Source organism: Zeus faber, assembly GCF_960531495.2.
Source record: "Zeus faber genome assembly, chromosome: 1".
NCBI lineage: Eukaryota > Metazoa > Chordata > Actinopteri > Zeiformes > Zeidae > Zeus > Zeus faber.
In genome coordinates, this window is record NC_137193.1 from 44,399,981 (window position 1) to 44,420,683 (window position 20,703).

Sequence of the window (20,703 nt, forward strand, 5' to 3'; positions counted from 1 at the left end):
GAATTCCTCAGCGAGTTTCCAACACGGATCCAACACTTATAGTAAATTAGTCTTCTTACCTTGGCGAGGACGGATATGTAGCGCTTCAGTGCGAAGAGTGCATCCCCTTGGATGACAGGGTGGGCAGACAGCTCCACACGCAGGGAATAGTGTAGCGTTGACTCCAGATCTGCCATATACACTCTGGACCTGAACACACACACACACACACACACACACACACACACACACACACACACACACACACACACACACACACACACACACACACACACACACACACACACACACACACACACACACACAATTAGATTAAGTTGTTACAGTTTAACTTTCAATAAGGTGTGATCCATGTGAAAATACTTTTATACCTGTTAAAGTTTCTCCATGGTTCCTCTGTGTTGTTAGTTAAATTGTCTACCATGGCGAGCCTGGGCCTCCCTGCTCGCACTACCCCCGGCAACCTCTGGAGGGTGTAGGTGTAGAAAGAACGGGCCTCAATCTGACTGAAGGGAAAAAAACAAAACAAAAAAATACTAGAAATACAATGACTGATCGGGAGAAAGCGAAATTGTACTGTCCAGTGGGTGCAGTTCCCAGTGCCCTGGTGAGCCCAAGGGATTTGAGTTCCACTAAATATGACAGCATCTACCAAAGCAGTACGCTACATGTTGAATGTCACATGTCTACACTGGCTTCAATAGAACGACTACAGAGACACACACACACACACCCACACACACACACAGACACACAGACACACACACACGCACGCTCTTGTACAATGCCCAGCGCTTGATTTGAATACGTTGCAGATGGTGCCAGTGTGTCCTGGGGGAGCGAGATCGAGATCTGTGATCATTTAGCCTGGTGATAACCTCTGCAATGGAACAATAGACATGACTCATGACTGTCCCATCTCTCTTCTTCGGCCTCAGCTTTGTATCTCTCATCTTACCCCCCCCCCCCCCACCCCCCCACACCAGAGAGAGAGAGAGAAAGAGAGGGACAGAAAAGATAGAGAGTCATAAAAAAGGATAAGAGAGCACCGCAATAAGAAGGATGGATACTCTGGAGCCACGCTCTCCAAGCAGCCTGGGACTCTATTACGTGTGCACACCCAGTGGGAGTGTACAGATGTGTGGGGGGGAGAGCCATTCATCCTGGGGAGGGGTCCCCGGGGCCCAGAGGCACGCGCCAGGGCAGCCTGGGAGGGAGCGCATTCACCTGGGACACGCAACCATTACATGCATGACGGATGTGAGACGCCACACACACACACACACACACACACACACACACACACACACACACACACACACACACACACACACACACACACACACACACACACACACACACACACACACACACACACACACACACACACACACACACACACACACACACACACACACAACCTCTCCCAGGATCAATCAGATATTCAGCGATGATGGGCCATCTGTCGCCATGTGCGGCTGGGGCTTGTTTGGCAGGTGAAGCCAGAAAAGCAATGCCATTGTTTTCATGAAAGAAATTAAAAAACCTCCCCCCTGTACAGTGATGGAGATGAAGGGGGCTGGTAGGTGGGGGTGGTGGGTGGATGAATAAATAAATCAGCAATAAATCATTTCCTTTTTGCATTTGTCAACTAAAAAGAGCTCCCCTTGCATGCCAAGTTATTGAAATGCGGCGAACAAAGCGTCGGGAGCAGCAGATGAGTTTGCAGTGTGGGGCTGGATCACAGAGGCTTTATGATGGTGAATAATGGGAGTGATTTTGATGCTCTGATCCCATTAAGGGGCCAGATGTTTAAAGGTATTCTCATGAATAGGGTTCAGATAATGAGCACAAGATAAACAGTTTTCTGTTGCGGGCAAAGTTGTGCCGCGTCGCAGAATGGGAATCGTAGAGGAAACGTTACAGTCGCAGGGTTTTGGGCGGCGGTGGGTACGTCTTGAAGAAACACCTCAGATCTTCCCCATCCTGACTTCCCTGACTTGCGTTCCTCTTTCTCACTGCTCTGTTTAGATATCTCTCCTTCAAGATGACACCAGTACGTACTGGTGTCAAATTAAGATTTAGCCAGTTTACTAGTCTCCACCTTTTAGATTAACCCTAACCAAAAAATAAAAAATTAAAAAAAAATGAAAATGTGAGAAACCTATCTTAAAACGATCTCCTGGTGCTGATGACAAAATATATGTATTTTCATCAATGTTACTTAATTTTGCTGCATTTTGTATTTGTTAAAGCAATGGTGCTTCTACCTCTTCAAATAGAAAACAGAAATAAAATTAAAAATCTAAAAACTTGAGCTAACTAGGGGAAAATAGTGGTGAAAGTAAGACGTATGCACTGACTCGTAAACGGGCACAAACTCTATTTTATCCTTCGATGCATTTCACTCTCTTTATTCAAAGTCAAAACCTTTCTAAGGAAATTTCTGCGGACATTCGTCTTTGAGAAATTCTTACTGTGAGACGGGGGGCAGGTGAGCCTGGCGGTAGCAGGGCCAGGCAGCACCATATTCTGTGCACGCAGCAACTCACACTTTGAGTCTGGTGACGTTTCCTCCAGGGCGGTAGAGGTAGCAGGACGGGAAGTCGCTCACTCTGAGGTGCGACACCAGACTCTCCTCTGTGCTCAGAACTCTCCTCACTGCAACGTTCTCGTACTGCAACAGGTCCAAGGTCACCTTGAATTTACACACAAGGGTTCATTGATGAGCAATGTAGGATGTGGTGATGTCATTTTCTTCCGTCCAAGGATGGGAAATGGACCTGAGCATGACCGGGAAAATAAGCTTTACCTCTCTGCCGACGTAGGACTTGGGATGCTCGAAGATCAGGGCGAGGTGTTCCACGCTGTTGGTCTCAAAGAAGCTGTCGATCTCCGCTTGGCTGGAAACAGAGCAGACAGTGAGGCTGGAATCCCAGACATATGTTCGGCTTAGGCTCCGACACAGAAACTATTTAGCCTGACGGCGAGATCGGTTCAAGATGTTCCGGCTCTTCGTAACAAATCTCGGGAGAGTAAATATCAAATATCGGTGCCGATATTTCACAGACATATTTAATTCCTCCTTAAGGCAGTTCTTTTTTTTTTCCCCCGAAATAAATCAGCTTGCATGGGAGGATCACCTTGTGGGCTCCAGCGGGGGGCAGGCTGGAGGCCAGGGCTCCTGGTGGGTTTCCATCCGGTCTATGATCATCTGGCGGAGACCTCTCACCTCCCGGGGGAAATCTGGGGGTCAAAGGGCAGCAGGACCACACTGATACCAGAGTTATAGTGACTGATAATTCACTACTCACTCTATATACACACACGATCAACGCGAGAATCCATCTGCTAGAGATGTCATCGAGAATCAAACAACCTCGGCTTGTTAACCAAATGACATTTTCTGTGAAATCTACTGATGTGTCCGCTGCAATTTAACTGTGGTTAAAATGAATGCTATATAAGTCAGGTGGGTTGGCTTTACATTTTAATACTGCCACCTCATAATAGAAACTCCTCTGTCTGAGTAAATACACGGCATGCTTGAGAGCACTTCAGACAAAGAAGCTGTATCAACAGAGCTGTGTGCACAGGAAGTGAGGAGGAACTGCCACACAAGAGAGATCGCTGTGTTCACTTTAGAGATGAGGAAGCATACTGACTTTCACAGCTGTGGTTATCATGTGGTTATGAGACAATATTTGCAGTTAACCCTTCTCTCTATCAGCTTAACTGCGTGGACATGCAACAGTATTACCTGGGAAGGGCTGGCCGATAGAGCCGCTCTTGGAATAGGCGTGAAAGAACTGTGGAGTGAAGAAGGAGAGAAGTTAAGAGAAGGGAAAGTGGGTGGATGGGGTCGGATTAGATGGAGCTCACAAAACCCCGGGAGAAAAACGAAAGTGAGCGGTGTAATAATAGGCACACGAGGGGAGACAGTCGCCCTCTGTGCCGGCCTCGACCACTAAACCCTTACTGGTCGAAACCAGTTACAGATGTGAGAGCTCCCTGGTGAACTGGCTCAGCAGGAGCTCTTTCCTTGGGCTCTGGGACGGTGATAGAGCAGGAAGAGGTGACGAGAGGTTAAACCACAGACTAACGTTGACTTGTCATCTGCACAAATACGGGTGTAAAGTTTTAAAGTGGATGTTTATCCGCAGGCTGGACAACAACACATGACTCCCACTGTCGTTCCAAGACAACCACACTTGTAAAAAGGGTGTCAGCTATAACAAAAAAGGACAAAAGATATTACATTTACCACTTTTTTTTTTTTTAAATGAATACTCAACCTGGATGAACCAAATACCTATTCAGAATAGTAGACCCTATGGATTTTGATTTATTTTCACAAGATATATATAGTTCTACTTTTGACATTTTTCATACTGTCAAAGGAAAAGTAAGGAAAACATGGCCTGACAGTGATGAGAAACAGAATCAGATTCTATGTGCCACATGCAGTGTTAGGACTGCGCAAATATATTGTTATAATATCGATATCATGATATGAGACTAGATCTCTGGGATCACTGGGAGTTAGTTTAATATTGTATTTAATTAATTTAATATAATTTTATTACAGTGAAGTAATGTGACTACTTTTGTTGTTCTGATCAGCATTAATATCTGCTTGATCATAATAGCCACATTACTAATGATTGTTTCTCACATATTTCTTGTGTGTAAATATCTGAGCACCAATAGGCAATCCACAAAATATTGTCAAATTAACAATATTTATAAAATAAGGCATTTGTCAAAATATATTTTAATATTAGATTTTTTCCAAACTCGTGCCGCCTTATGCAGTGCAGTGAGTGCTAAATAGAATGGAAATAAGCATCCACACATGTTTAACCGAGCACATACTCTTATGCTGTCCACATGTAAGAGGATTCCAGAATTTGCAGACATCTCAGTTAAAGGAACTCTCATCCAAAAGTCACGATGACAGAAAGGGAACACCACCAGGAAAACATTCACCCAGCCAATCTACCTTGATGGTTGGGTAACTCCTAATGCTGTAGTCTGTGCAGATCTTTCTGTTCTCTGTGATGGCACAGTCGATTGCTGCCAAATCAACAGCGGGCTTCCACTCTGGAAAACCAAGGAAAACAAAACACACAGTGAAGCCAGCCCACACGCAAAATGTATCTGTCTACTGTGTTCCCTGCACTGTCCACTCGCATTGAATTGAAGAGCACATTGTCCATTGTCCTGGTGCCATCTGTGCCAGTGTGTACGCAACTCTGCACAGACTCGCTCCATAGGTCTTTCCTGCAAAAAGGTCATCGGGGAAACTTCCTGCACAGTCAATGCACAGGAATGTTTGCAATGTAATTTCTCTGGATGTAGCTTCTGTCAGCAAATTTACTTTCCAACAGTTCTTCAAGCAAATTGCCCACTGGAAAATAAATAGAAACTGAACAGTTTCCTGATTGTCCAGAGGGGAGTGCTCAACGAGGAGCAAAATTCCCACCAAAACAAGATTTCTAATCGGCAATTTATTAGAGAAGACAGCAAAAAATTGAGAGATACTGCTTAACCTGCAGGGATGGCTTTAATTAGAGATATTTTATCCAAATAACATCCTCAGATTTATTATATTTACCAAAAAAAGAACAAAAATCACTCAACTTATTTGATGAAGGTTAGTGCATCAGGTAGGGATGTGGGCGGTTTCAACATTAGTCATTATTGCTACGGCCTCATTTGGTAGTGCTGGCTCTACCAAGACCAGACAATTATTAACATTTGTTTGTTCATGCCTCATATTTTTGGGTTATTTTCCTCCATTTATTAGCTTGTACAAGGCATGGGCTGATTAAGTGTTTCATGGGGAGATTTGATGCGAAGCCAAGAAATCACTTGGCACTGTCAAATCACTTTCTCTTTCGCTCAATGCCTCCCCTATCTCTAACCCTGCAAAACAGACTTGAAACACCCCATGACTGGATGAGGCCCTGAGCCAAAACAGGAAACTGTATCCAGGAAAATCGACTCAAATCATCTAAAAATCCAAGTCTCTCTGTAATTTCCCTGTTGCTTCCGTAGGGACGGGTGCATTTTTTTGTACTTAGACTTATTCCCTGAAGGTTACATTTGAATGTAATGATATCGGACATGATGAGAAAGTGCACTGAAGAGAATATGAGCTTGTAGATCAGATCATATGCCCCAATAAACACTCAGAGAAAACCGAGAGCAGGGGTTTCCAAACTTGTTTATGGCTTTGGCAGACTGAGCTCTGGCTGAATACTTCCCAAAATGTTGTACACACTTTAATAAACTACTGTGATACAATACGACTTAAACCAATGCAAATCTTACAACGACGAAAAAAAATGCACCCTCGTTGGTGAAGTTGAGTCACTTTATTTTGTGGGGAAAAGAATATATACATCTATAATTCAAAATAATGGATAAAAAATTACCTTGCTGTGGACTCCCCAAATTATTTACTCGAAAATAATATATTGACATTTATAATTCTGTTGACCCCCGCGACTCCTTCGAGGACCCCCTTGCGGGGCCGGGGGCCCCATTTTGGGAACCCCTGACCTAGAGCCCAAATACAATGAGCAAATTGTTATCGGTGTCTGAAAGCACAGTATAAAAAAAAAATATATATATACATATATATATATATGTATATATATATATATATATATATATATATATATATATATATATATATATATATTAACAAAAGAAGGCCAGAAGACATGCAGGGTGCTCTGGAAATGGAACATGAAGTGATTCAATAATAACAGTTTAGTGGATCAAAGCTTCTTTCAGTCCAGTTTATCAAACTTTCCTATAATAAATAAATGGTGCAAAACTCAAAACAAACTACCAGTACTTCTGCTGAGGCTGCAGGGTTCAACTTTGCACCAACCTTTAATATCCCTGGCCAGACTTTTATAAACCGGGGAGAAGGCGACGCAGTGTCCGCACCAGGACGCGTAGAACTCAGCGAGCACGGCGGCGCTGGAATTCACCAGCACCGCGTCCACGCTCCGCGGGGTCAACACCGCGATCTGGTCCGAGGCGGTGTACAGCCCGGCTTCGGCGCCGGAGGAGGCGCAAAATAACACCAGGCAACAAGCACCCAAAAGGCAAACCGAGGAGGACACCGACGGGTCTCCGCGGCGGACGCGGCGCAGATCCACCGCGCACCGGGACGTGGCACGGCTGCGACGCCGCGTCATATTCGACCTGCTGCGGACAAGTCTGCCAGAACAACACGCCCCAACTTCCAGGCGCTGGATCTCACGAAGTCGGGCAAAGTTTTTTTTTTCTTGTTTTTTTTTTTTGCTCCGCCACTTTACTCCAGCCCACACTCTGAGGCTCCCCCTAGCGACTATCAATAGACTGATATATTTTGAAACGGCGCTGGAGTTTATTTTTTTTAAAATAAGCTTCCTCTGGAGCAGTGGTTATCAGCGTGGGGTCCAGGGGGCCCCCCCGCCAAATGTAGAATAAACAGGTATGGACCAAATATTTCTAACAATAGAAATCTTCTCAGATTGGGGTCACAGTGACTAAATCTTATCAAATGGGGTCTGAGGATAATCAAATTCGTAACAAATGGACGGTCCCTGATGTGCAAAGGTCGATCCCATCCATTCGTAACGTTCAAACTCAAGCTGGTACCAAGAGAAGGACAATGACTGACATCCTCCATGTCCGTGCACTGTTACCTGCATTTTCCCCAGCCACAACAAAGCACTAGTTGTCGCCGAAAAAGAGCTTTTGCCTTTATTTTGACTAAACTATAAGTAGGCTACTGTACGGTTCAATTGTATTTGTATATTATAAAATAAAATATTTAAGAGAATAAGAAAAAGACAAATCAGCTCTTTCTAGATCAAGAAATAAAGAAAGCTTTATTTACAATCTCAGAGTTCATTTAGTTAACAAATATATACTATGTACATATTTGCAAATTGAACAGTGTTTATTTTACAACAATCACTTAGGTTACAGTGAATGGTCAGTCTGATTTGAAAGACAGAAAGATGTAATATATTTACAAATGTAAAATATTTGTACAACTCATCAAGTGCACTTAGCACACAGCAACAGCACATTATAAATATTAATTGACATTTCAAAATATAAAATGCATTTCATACTCAGGCTGAGTTATCTGATTATCAAGTCATTCATGGCCATTTTTTTTAAAATCTTAATTCTGGGGATCAAATCACACAATCTTGTCAAAGTTTAAAGTGAAATTGCTCCTGGTATCTAGAAAATTGGGCCTGTGAATAGAAAGCAACAGCACTCTACATTCAACAGTCTAAGCGTCATTTGAATTAACTTATCTTATTCACAAACTACAGAAGAAAGGCTAAGCTGACTGTTCTGTACATATAAAGTAATGTATACAACCATAAAACTGCATAGTTATGAATGGGGGAAAAAGCTTCCTCTGGCCAAAAATAAGCTTGTGAGGACATCCCATTGTTTTAGTTTTTTTTGCAATGAAGCAATCTAGATTTTTACTATCATGTCACCTTTAAAGTTACATATGACGATGGACCACACATTGAGGAATACAGCATGAGGAGACCGGTATCAAAAGGGACATTGACACGCATGTTTTCATATCATATAGTTTACAGTTTTAACACACTTTAGTTGCTTGCAAAATGTACACTAATGGGAGGGAAGTACTTCATACGAAAGTTAAGACTTTCATTCCCACAGTTTTAAGGTCACTTGAGCTAAAAACAAACAAAAGACAGTACATATAAACACAGGTTTCCACACACTACAATAATTATATTAACATCACAGTATTTCTTCTGAATCAAAGTAGTGAACATGTGACAAAGCCACTGGACGTTGTCAGTCCTGTTTGCTCAAAGAGCCACATTGATGTGACAACGGCTGCTCTGCGGACCTTAGACATTGCTTACGTGTGGAATGGAGAGCTTTAGCTCATTCCTGATACAGTTTATCAATAACACAAACAGCTGTGCCGACACACAGAGGCACCCCTGCTGATTTAAAAAAAAAAAAAACAACGAGGGTGGCGTTTGGAGTCACCGCTTTTGGACCCATCAGCTACGCAAACATTTACTAAGGGTGAGTTGAGCAAAGGCAAATGGATTGTGGGGTGAAACATCCTCAAACCAAAATATGCTTTGGAAGAGGTGGATCCACAAGGCAGAAACTAAAGGAGTAGTAGTCCACGTGAGAGTAGTCCTTAAAGCATAATTTTTTTACAATATGGAAGTACATATCTGTTGAGACATTCAGAGGAAATAGGTCCAAAACTAGGAGACATTAACTATTATCTAGTCTATTATTATATGGCGATGCTGCCGCAGGTTTAACTTGATAAGCCATGATCTAAACATCTAAAAGAGGCACTTTGATTCAATGTGGCGAAACAATTTGGTGGTCAATTTGGTGTTTTTTTGTGGTCTTAAATGCAGATTTCTGCATTTAAGACCACAAAAATCTCCACCACGCTACATTCCTATAGCGGCTTTGAAGTACCTGTAATCCCAAAACCATTGCAGCAACAGGTAGGACCTATGGCAACGGCAAGGTGTGATGGCTTCTTGTGGTTAAACGCTCCCAATTTCTCCAAAGAAACAGCGGACATTTGTTGACATTGAAGATAAACACAAGCCCAGGTCACAAGACTCAATTTGAAACTAGCATGTGTCTTGTTTTGTAATGCAATTTTGAAACAACTGAGTAGAACCGACTGAAATACAACACGCTACCAAACAAAACAGTCTAGTCAAAGAGTTTGCAGGAAACAAATACTAATTTGATGAGATTTAAATATTAAATATAAATATTCCTTCCGTTATGTTTTCTAGTTTCAAGAACAAATCTTTAAACTTCCTATAGAATTTATTGCAACGTCCACATTCACATTTCCACCTGTGATCTAGTAATTTCACTCGTTCAAAATTGCATTAATGTTAAAATAATCTCTGTTTTCAATAACAAGATAACTTACAAATGTCTGCACTCCCACATAAATATTACAACTCAGGAAGAAAAACATACATTCTGATCTCATTGAAACACCTACCAGGTTTTGAATTATTTTCTGCCACCAATGTATGGATGGCTCCTTAAAGACATAACATTATTTTGCTCCAGTGGTAATCATTATACATACATATATATATATATAATTCACCATGGAACAATCTACTTAGCAGCATCGATAGATCAGAAACGCTAATAAGTGTCATGTCAATTTTATATAAAAGCCCCCATGTTTTGTGAGAGCGTGCTTGGGAGAGGAGGCTGGACAGAAGAAGATAAACAGGTTCAAGAAGGCTGGATCGATCACGAGGTGTTTTGTGTGTGTGCGGGACAGGTCGCGTGGTCACTATTCATATGCGACCAGAGTTAATTGAGCAAATCCAACAATAACCACTTTGCAGAGGAAAAAAGATTTCAGTTTAGCTGAGAGGTAATTGTCAGAAAAAGAAAGGCATCTGGAGATTGCTGTTGGCACATCATCTATTGGAAGACCGGGTAGTGGTTTGTTGGAAAGTCTGGGATCCAGCTACAGCGAGAAGTAAAATGTTCAAATCCCTGGCATAAGGCTTTCAGGAGAGGCCGTCTCTTTGGCCTTCTTGTCATAGATTTGAGTCAGAACGTCCGCAGTATCCTTTAGAAGTGTGTCCAAGATGCTGTCTGCGAGCTGCATCTTTACGAAAAGCTCATCTTCATCGTAGTTGACCCACTGAGATTCTTCTTCATGGAGCTCCTGGACCTAAGAGACAGACCAACATCAATTAGTACTCAGGCTGCATCAAGAGAAATTCCACACTTGAAAATAATTGATCCTACTGTTTCAATTTCTGATCGATCTCAAAACTCCAATATATGTTAATGTATCGATGTAGAATCGTATTGTGAGCCATCGCATCAACCTCAGATTGGATCAATGTTGAACAAAATCCGCACCCTTTGTATTGAAATCTAATTGAGATCCTGCCCAATACCCAGCCCTAATAATCACTGACTGGAACGTACAGCACAGCCTCCTTGTAAGATGCTAAATTAAACATAAAAGACAGCAGGGGAAAAAACAACATATCATAAATAATCAAAATATGTGTCTGTGTATGGACTTTTACTCCTACCAGAATGTGATCGACTCGGTCCCGTTTCTTCCTGCCAAATTTTAGCATCTTCTGCCAGTCGGTCTTCTGGTTCTGGTCCTTCTTCAGGCCATAGAGCTTCAGTACTTCTGCTGCGATGAAGTCCTGGTCAACATTGTAAATGGTTAGTACAATTCACATAGTGGCATCCATGTGTAAGAGGTAGAACATTGCTCCACATTGTTGTGGAGAATGAATTAACAATACTCTACCTGTACTTTGGTGATGTCTCCAGGTGCCTTGACCCTGTGGAAGTACGAGCAGTTGACTCGTCGCGGTTTGACCCACTGAGGCTGATGGATATTGGGGTCCTCGCTGTATATCTCCTGGAGGATCTCCCATGTAAGATCATAAACACCCTATGAAGAAATACATTATATGTATTATATATTTATCAGGCATCTTCTGTGATTAACTGTATCTCCATGTATGTTCTTTACCCATCTGTAGCTGCTGATGGACTGGGCCTCCTGGCTCTGTCCATTGGCATCTTGACCCAGGTATTCCTGGGAAGGCCTGGGCACAGGGACTTTTGCCAGGGTCAGAGTGCCCTCCTTTTCCAGTTTACATCTCTCCCAGATCTCCTGGGTGGCAGTGTGGACCAACTTCTCCACCTCTGTGGCAGAGTGGGGCACCACCATGGCCGGCTGTTCAGGTAATTTGGGCAGCAGGGGAAGAGGTAGCTCAGGCCTGGGAGGGGTCTTGGCCTGCTGATCCTCACCTGGTGAGGCCAGGGCTCCCTGGCCCACTGATGCAGAAGACAACGACCTCCCACCTCCGCCAAACCTCTTCTCCTCCTCCTCCTCTGCCTCTCTCTGTTTGAGTCTCTGTTGTTCTCGGCGAGAGCTGAGGCCAAAGTCCTCATCAAACCAGTCCTGCTCGTCTCCGAGCTCATCCAGGAGCTCGCGGCTTAGCTCCAGCTCCGCTAGACGCTTGGCAAGCTCCTCTTGACCACTGGCCCCCAATACTGGACTCTCCTGAGGAAAAAAAGAAAAGAAAAGCAGACACCATGTAGGTTTTACAACCAAACTATGAAAAACATGGTCCCTTTCAGAATGTAATGTATATAATAAAACAATACATTTTGTTACGTTATACATGGAACATATTGTGCCTTTGATTTACTCAAAACATTTTCTTTTCCTGGCACTGACCAGAAAAGGACAGCCGGATCAACAAAATCTGCTTACATAAAGAGATGTGTAGACTTTGGATTTGCACATACTGACCACCGCAGATCAATCGGTTAAACCAACAACAAAAGAAATTCAACATGGTGTGTAGTGTGTGTCAGTGTGTAGCTGCAAGTGTTCCCCTTGAAAGGTGATGTTATACCAATAATAGTGTAGTGCTATTACTGCATTAAACATTGTGCTGGATTTTTATTCAGTCATTTATGATTATTGAAAATATAGAAAAGTGAAAGAGGTTTTTCTTTTACATGTAAAACACCTTTCTTACCTTGTATGTATGCATTAGAGCATTCGTTTTCAACTGTTTTGATATGGAGGACCCTGAATTTGATGTGCATTAGGCCATAGATTTCATTTGATAAGATTTAGTCTCTGGGACCCTGATTTGAGAACATTTTAATGGTTATATGATTTAGTCTAAACTTCCATGCATGTACGAGACGACCGTACTATACTTGTAAATTAGCTAATGGAGAAGTTTAACGATCAATCATGTTGTCGCGAACCCCACTGGAACATCTTAAAGGAACCACGACATAAGGAGTCATAACATGGACTCACCGGTCGATTGCACAGCTCTGGAGATGACAACTCCTCCTTTTCGGCATCCAGGAAAAAGGGCAGACCATCTTTCTGTTCAACAGAAGACACTAGGTCCTCGTTCACCTGGTTCGCTGCTCGCATCTTCTGCTCTTTGACCATCTTGATCTGAGCAAGCTGTTTGACAGCATCTCTGACAAAGTTATCCAGGAGCTTGTCAGCAAAGGCGCCAAGTGATTCTCTGTCCTTCAATTTTCCCTCTGTACTCTCTATGTCTTTGACAGCCACAGAGGCCTCAGATGTAATGATGTAATTATTTTCAACAAAGGCATTATGCTCCTTTTGGTTCTCTGTGGCTGGGACAATCTTGTCCAAGTCCAAAATCAGGAGAGTGTTTGGCGTGTCTTCAAACTCCAGGATGATGTCCCCGCTTTTGTTATTAGGCACTATGTGGCCAGGTTTCAAGTCATCATCATAGGAGCTGAGGTGGGATTTTTCCTTCAGAGAGGTCTGGTTAATTTGGTGTTGAGCTGATTGGTGAGTCTCATTAGAAGGCTCTTCACCTCCTGGCCTGTATTCAACATGAAACATTTCTCCTCTCTCACTCATCCCCTCTCCTTGTTGCATTTTCTTGTCTTCGGTCACACGTTTATTCCCATCTTTATCGGACATGTCGTCAAAGAAAGAGTCCTCGTCTTCTGTGGTGTCCATGTAGATGTCAAACTTATCCGGCAGGCGTGTGATCTTGTCTGGGGGAGCAAAGATACCGTGACAATCCTCGCAGCTAAAGTACACGACTCCATCATAGGTGCCATTGTTGCTCCCTTCTGACTTATCCAGCTCGACACCGGCCCAGAACCCATTGGCAAACTTAGTTGGACCCTTGAACCTCAGGGTGCCGGGCTGAACATTGCTCACAAGGACTCTGTCTCCAATTTTGAAACCCAGCATCTCATCCAGATTTGGAGAGGGTGGCGTCTGAGAAGGAGAGATGGTTTGTGAGCGGGTGAAGTTAATTTCATCCCCTGGTTTGTGTTTGGAATCTCCTGCCCCGTGATGAAGGTCCAGCAGTCTTCCAGTGCGATGGCTCTCATCTGTTACAACAGAGGGTTCACTCAGTTCCTCAGCAATGTCCTCTTCTTCCTCATCCTGGCTGTGGTGAAGTGTCAACCTGCTATGGGAGCCCTCCCTTGAACCTTCAAACTCAGGACAAGGTGATCCTGACGGAGTCTTGGAGCTATGTCCCGTCACTCTGGGTGATGATTCTACAGGCGAGTCAAAGTCATCCTGGTAGCCATGTGCTGAAGGTGGAGAGGCTTGCATGGCACTGTCCTTTATTGGAGACAGTTTCTTTGGAGAGAAGCCAACTGCATCAGGAATGTCAAACTCGTCACCTGAGGACATTTCTGGCTCTCTTGCCTTGAATGAATCCCTCACCCCAATTTCGTCACCATGCCCCGGGCTACCAGAATGTACGTATTCTTCGCTCTTGGATGTCAGAACATGGTTGGATTCAGAGAGCTTTGGCTGGGAGCTGGGTCGTTTTTCCTGGTCGAGTTTGAAGAGACATTCTGAACCCGGATCCTCAGACTCCCAGCTAACTTCCAGCTCTTCTCGAATGTCTGATCTAGACACAGCGCTCGCATCCTCCGGCTCAGCTTTTTGTGGCCAAGCTTTACCCCTTAGATACTGCGCTTCCTTGGAGGACGGCCTGGAAAGGCCTTCTGGGGATAGCGCCGTTCCAAGATCTGAGGTGGGACGGTCTGGGCTGCCATAGACTGGGGTCGGGGTGACTGTTGGAGGGTCATCAGGCAATTCTTCAGACAGACTGGTAGATCTACTCTGGCCGGGAGGAGTAAGCTCACCTGCTAAAGCATTAATAAGATAAATGCTTTTAATGGTCAAAAGTGATTGTGAGTAGAATAAAAATAGCAATTAAACAAAAATTGTAACCCACCATGTTCTAATTGAGAACCTGGATGACTCTTCTTAGATTCGGATACTATCTTGAGGCTGTTGCTGGTTTCAGAACTGGGTAGGAATTTGTTTTGAATGCTAGGTTATTGAGCACCCTCAAACATTTCACCTTGAAATGATGCCGTTGATTAAAAGCCAGCTACATTATGTTTTTAATTGCATACATTACCTGTGTGGAAGAGGTGGTTGGACCTCGGGCTTCTTTGAGGTTGAGGTATGATGTTTGAATTGGGGCTCAGTGGTAGGTGTGGAGTCGGGCTCCTTGTTCAACTCTGTCTTGGTCTTCTGGATGAAATCATCATAGGACTGAAATAAAACAAGATACAACATGTTCAATTTAAGTACATTTTAATTCACACCAACAAGTGCAAACATGCTATGGACCCACACGCAATTATTAAAATACAAAGAATACCGCCCACACGGACACCCACAAATCTGTGTTCTCCTCTTGTTTTCAAACAGCCAAAGAAATAAAAAACAGACTACTCAAACCACTCACACTTACCTCCAGCTGCTTGAGCAGGCTTGCTTCCTGTGCCTTCAGGCGCTCCTTTTGCCTCTTCTTTTGCTCCTTCTTCAGCTGGTAGGCCATCGACTTGCGTTTCCTCAGCTCCTCTTTCAGGGCTTTGATACGGCTCTCTATGTCACTCTGGTCAGACATGGGTTCTGGAAGCAAGTTTAGATGGTAAATCACAGTCAGAATGCAAGTTCAGGGCCAAAACTCTGATTAGCTAAAAAATAATCCAACTTAGTGCCGACTCAAACCCAAACCCAATTCTTTACAGATTAGGGTATATTTTATGTACAAAGGCTGTCTAAAGTCCATCTTTGTGCATAAAAAAGTAAAACATTGTTATGGAACACACCCCATGCACACGCATGCTTTATTCTGCATGACTTAACAATATTTAACATTATAAATGTTAACAGTAGTAGAAAAAAAGTAAATTACATGTTTTTGTATGTCAGTTTTTTCTAACTTACTCCAGAGAGCCCTGAAGTGTATATCAGATTGTTTCAAGTTTCAAAAGAGAAATTATCCTTGACTAAAGGAAAGAAACACTGACTAAAATAAACCGCTGAAAAAAATAGCAAACACTACCGCATTTCTTTAGTGCTTGGCAAGGCCCAGCTCCGTCTGCACTATCTCAAAAACTGCCATTACCGAATTTTTATACACACAACTTTTATACAATGAATGACACACAAGCAGAAAAATCCACGTTACAGGCTAAACAATTAACACTGTCGAAGTTCACCATTGATTAAAAAAGGAATATGGGAACACCAAAAAAATGAATAGAAGCCACCTTTAAGAGTCACAAACATCAAACCTCTGAAGCTGCCTGTTTATAAAGTAGCAATAAAATGCAATGGAAAGCATCCTCTCCTTCCAGTTAAGCAGGTTAGGTATCGGGAAGTGCTCACATAATGCATTCCTGGCAGCATCACATTATGCTCGACTACACTCTGCCAGCAATATAGCTGCATTATGCCCGTCTCTCTCTCCCTTTCTTTTTGCTTTTGCCCTGCCACCGAATATGATGAGCCATTATGTACCGTCCATTTCAAAAAAGCTGTATGTTTGCTGTGTGTGAACTCACCAGTCTGCGTGGCTGTGGGGGTGTTTGTGGGCTTGGTGCGGGCCTGAGTTTGTGCATGGCCGGGGGTCCGGGAGTCAGAGTGGAGGAGCATCTTGTTTTTACTGCTGCTGCTGTCTGACTGAGAGGTGGTGGTGGTGGTGTTGAGAATGACTCTGGCTGGAGGAGACTAGAAAAACCACAGGGGAGGTGGGGGAGAGAAAGTATTGGTTTATTTCTTTTTTAATTTATTTTTTAAACACCTTTTCTATCATAATCTTTTAAATTGACCCAGGCAATTGTGACTACGTTCTTCAGTGAACCATTTTCTCTGTACTGAGATCAGTTTAAAAGATTTGGATGCTAATCACTCACTCGGTTTGGCTCGTTAAAAAATACCACAGTCTAAGTTATAAGTAGAACAAGTAGAACCAATGTCTACCACATTGCCTGTATATGATACACATTTTTCTTTAACAAAAACAAACAAGTACTCGTTTCTAGTCTAGCGATGACATTCCAAGCTGCAAAGACTTCAAGTGTATTGTATTTGTATAGCTCATTAACGTAGACACTCGAAATACCTCTCATTGTGCTTTAACAGATTTCCACAGGAAAAGGGCCTTTAGGAAATACTGAATTGGAAATATTGAATATCACAATTCTGGTCATTATTTTTACCTAGCAATGCCATTACAAGCACATTATTTCACTACTGTGTCCAGTCTTACTGGTTTTCTAGGAGATGGGGAGGCTGAGGTGAAGTCCTGGCTGTATTGGACAGGGCTACTCGGCACAGAGGCCCCGGGGCTCCCGGGGGTCAAAGCAGGTGGGGCTGTGGTTCGGCTCTCTGGAACATGGTTCTCTGAATTCTCAGTGTGTATGCTTGATTCAGGTGTTGCAGAGTAATCCCCCTCACCCACACCCAATGAAGACACTAGAAAACACAAAGTACATCAAAGTAGGGGAAGCAAATAAAAATAGAAACCTCAAACATTTTCTGTTATGGCCATTTTGTCATTGCCAGCATGACTTTCAGTTTTGTCTTGTGAGAAAACGGTGGCTAAAAGTACCAGATTGACATTTCTACTTAAGTAAAAGTATAGAAGTACTTGCTCTTAAATGTACTTAAAGTATTAAAAGTACTTGTCATATCCAGTGGCCTGAGTAGTGCTCATGCATATCCTGATTTCAATTTACCAAAAGATTGTATAGGTGGTGTATTATATATTAATTTACAAATATAAATATACTGTGTTAGAAATGTAGCAGAGTAAAAAAGTATAGATATTTGCTGTGACAGAGTACAATAAAAGTTGAAAATCTCTGAAATGGAATATGCATATTACAAGTAGAGAAAACGTACTTAAGTACAGTAACAAAATACTTTTAACTTACGAGAGCTATTCAAACAAAGGAAATTACTGAGGATACTGTATTCAGAAATTCCTACTGAATCCGTACAATATAGCATTTCAGTTAAAGATGGAAAGACGACCAAGGAAGAGGCATTTTATAGTCAATTTGTCGAAAACCTGTCCTACAATTTTAACATTTCAAATAACAAACTTAAAGGATCTCCATAAAAGATATCAATGTAACATTGAACTGGAAGGTCCCTCCCAATATTTACAGTACTTGGATAGATATTGGTACATTATACATGTAGCTCAGATTACCTCTCTTGCTGTCAGTCCTGTGTTCTGGGCTTTGGTGATTAGGCCTAGGACTGATGACAGTGTCCTTCCGCCGATGCCCCGACGCATCCCGGGCCCTGTCCAGAGGCGCCTGTGGGTCCCAGACGGCCAAGGCCTCCTTCTCCATCCTGCGGACTTCAGCCTCCTCCTGATCCAGACGCTGCTTCCACTCAAGCAGCTCCTCCGCATGATGCCGCCTCTGCATCAGCTGCTGCTCCCGCTTGGTCAGGAACCTGAGAGAGGGAATTGTGAGGAAAATAGTGCCAAAGAAGGAGGACAGCAGGTTGATGAAGAGAAAGGCAGAATTAAGATTCAGGTAGATGTATGGAGGGGCGAGGTCAGAAGAAAGAATCAAAAGTGAGGAGATAGAAATGGGGAGGTAGAGGTGAAGGACAGGGGAAGGAGACCAGCAATCAGGAAGGAGAGGAGAAAGAATCAAATCAGAAAGTGTGATTGGTACACTATAGAAGCAAAAGAACACCCCTACCACCTTGACAAACCATTTTCACTGCAAACTCAGCAACATCCTCTGTCAAAACCCCCCACCCACCAACATACACACTTCCATGCTTTCCACAAAGCTTTTTTGGGATGAACTGTATTCATACCAAAAGTGCCTGAAATGTTTAAAGAGACAAAAGATGAGAGTGTATCACAAGATGTGTGTGTGTGTGTGTGTGTGTATATATATATATATATATATATATATATATATATATATATATATATATATATATATATATATATATATATATATATATATATATATATATATATATATATATATATATATATATATATAAATAGAGTAAACGAAGATAAGGAAATAACAGTCTAAATGCCTCGGTTAAAATCATGCATTCGTTTTAGGTTTAACATTTGTTAAATCTCGTGTTAAGTTAGATACACAGCATCAGCCAAACTTAGAACCATCAAGGTTTATTAGAAAGCACTCAACCAAATACAGACATTAGTTTTATGTCATTGGATTTCTGCTTGGTGTGGATTATATTGACATTATATTACTGACCAAAACTAACAACAAATGGTAAGAAAATGTAAACGCTATAGCTGCACAGATTTAACCTATATCTTTCTTCTAACACTCTAAGGTGATGTGTTCAGGGCCTTTTTAAAAATGATGTGCAACCAGCCAGTGTAGCAGTTCTGCACTGTGTTTTTTCCACAGTTGTGAGTGCCTTTTCAGTTTGGTGTTATTTAGTTTCAGTCGAATCTAGAGGTATTTTCCTTGACCTAATTCATACTGACGACAGACCAGATACTGAGAAGCCTGGCTCGGAGAAGCTCTTTAAGTGTTCTCCCAAATTCTATTACAACCAATGGCCATCTATACATATTATTCAATCCCATGCAACAGTTACCGAATAAGGAGGTTTAGTGAAGATATACTGGGCTCATTAAAGAGGTACACAGCTTTATCTTTGTTCAATTATTTGCTAAAGATACTGAGTCTTTAACTTTATGTTAGAGTGTGGTTAAATCGCTTAACGTTTTATCTCAATGACTACGCCGGACAGAGCATCCAAAAGCCACAATACGAAGGAAATTGAAGAGAGATGCATTGGAACTCATTTATTCCTTCTGAATGGAGTTTAAATGGGACAGAGAGGGGGGAAATGGAAGGCAGGAGTCGGAAGATGAACAGTAACACCACAGAAACTGGTGAAATCCCAGGATTCAATCTGAGATTCCAGAATATTTTATGTTATGGAAAGGAGATTTTACCGCGCTCATTGTTCTAATGTTACAACAATGCTTTATTTTCCTGGTAAAAGCCATTATGATTTACTGCAAACATGCTTAACGATGCATGCAGTGACAAGATAAAAAAAATAAAAAATAAAAATGAAAATGTAGGAAAAAGAGTTATAAAGTGAATTACATCAAGTTTTTGAATCAGGTCAATTCACTTCAGAAAGGCAGCGATCCCTTGGTGCATTTCCCCAAGCGTTCACTCACTCAAACAAATTCCCCATTCCATCCCCCAAACAAACAAAAATGTTACAAGACCTCTCCAAGAACCCGCAAAAGCAAACAGTTAAACAAACCACATTCAACCACGCTCACCAGCCACCCTCCCACCCTGAATTTCCAGTGGCAGTGGCTCAATATAAGCATGCTCCATGGGGCAAGGGGGGTGAGGCAGGGGCGGTGTAAAGGGTAGAGTTGGAGAGCTCTATACAGTACCTGACCAAGTGGTTGTAGATAAAGAGCTGGAATTTAGGGTGGAGATTGGGGAGACAGAGACTGAGGGAGGCCCAGTGGTGGGCCGTGAACACAGAAAGGAAGCAGTGGACAGGAGAGCAGTGTCTATATCACACACATGCATACACACAAGAGATGGAGAAAAGGACACACACACACACACACACACACACACACACACACACACACACACACACACACACACACACACACACACACACACACACACACACACACACACACACACACACACACACACACACACACACACACGATTGGAATATAAAAGATGACACATTTAAGAGGGACAGGATAAAACACAAAAGACAAG

At 42.5% G+C, this 20,703-nt stretch overlaps 2 protein-coding genes across 2 annotated transcripts in view; both read right to left on the reverse strand.

Moving 5' to 3' along the window:
* The window catches only part of qsox1 (quiescin Q6 sulfhydryl oxidase 1), a gene marked incomplete at its 5' end in the record, with an annotated part of 31,077 nt that extends 23,860 nt beyond the window's left edge, over positions 1-7,217 (reverse strand). Inside the window, 8 exons of the mRNA XM_079996595.1 lie at positions 60-189; positions 372-506; positions 2,553-2,698; positions 2,813-2,903; positions 3,144-3,246; positions 3,761-3,809; positions 5,003-5,103; positions 6,905-7,217. Coding sequence (XP_079852721.1) covers positions 60-189; positions 372-506; positions 2,553-2,698; positions 2,813-2,903; positions 3,144-3,246; positions 3,761-3,809; positions 5,003-5,103; positions 6,905-7,217 — 1,068 coding nt within the window. The remainder of the gene's footprint in view (positions 1-59; positions 190-371; positions 507-2,552; positions 2,699-2,812; positions 2,904-3,143; positions 3,247-3,760; positions 3,810-5,002; positions 5,104-6,904) is intronic.
* Positions 7,218-7,874: 657 nt separating this feature from the next.
* The window catches only part of cep350 (centrosomal protein 350), a gene marked incomplete at its 5' end in the record, with an annotated part of 44,001 nt that continues 31,172 nt past the window's right edge, over positions 7,875-20,703 (reverse strand). The window contains 12 exons of the mRNA XM_079996606.1: positions 7,875-10,765; positions 11,139-11,261; positions 11,369-11,515; positions 11,597-12,133; positions 12,911-14,757; positions 14,847-14,920; positions 15,036-15,172; positions 15,375-15,535; positions 16,474-16,639; positions 17,181-17,386; positions 18,129-18,379; positions 20,355-20,477. Of these exons, the coding sequence (XP_079852732.1) occupies positions 10,577-10,765; positions 11,139-11,261; positions 11,369-11,515; positions 11,597-12,133; positions 12,911-14,757; positions 14,847-14,920; positions 15,036-15,172; positions 15,375-15,535; positions 16,474-16,639; positions 17,181-17,386; positions 18,129-18,379; positions 20,355-20,477 (3,961 nt within the window). The 3' untranslated portion in view covers positions 7,875-10,576. The remainder of the gene's footprint in view (positions 10,766-11,138; positions 11,262-11,368; positions 11,516-11,596; positions 12,134-12,910; positions 14,758-14,846; positions 14,921-15,035; positions 15,173-15,374; positions 15,536-16,473; positions 16,640-17,180; positions 17,387-18,128; positions 18,380-20,354; positions 20,478-20,703) is intronic.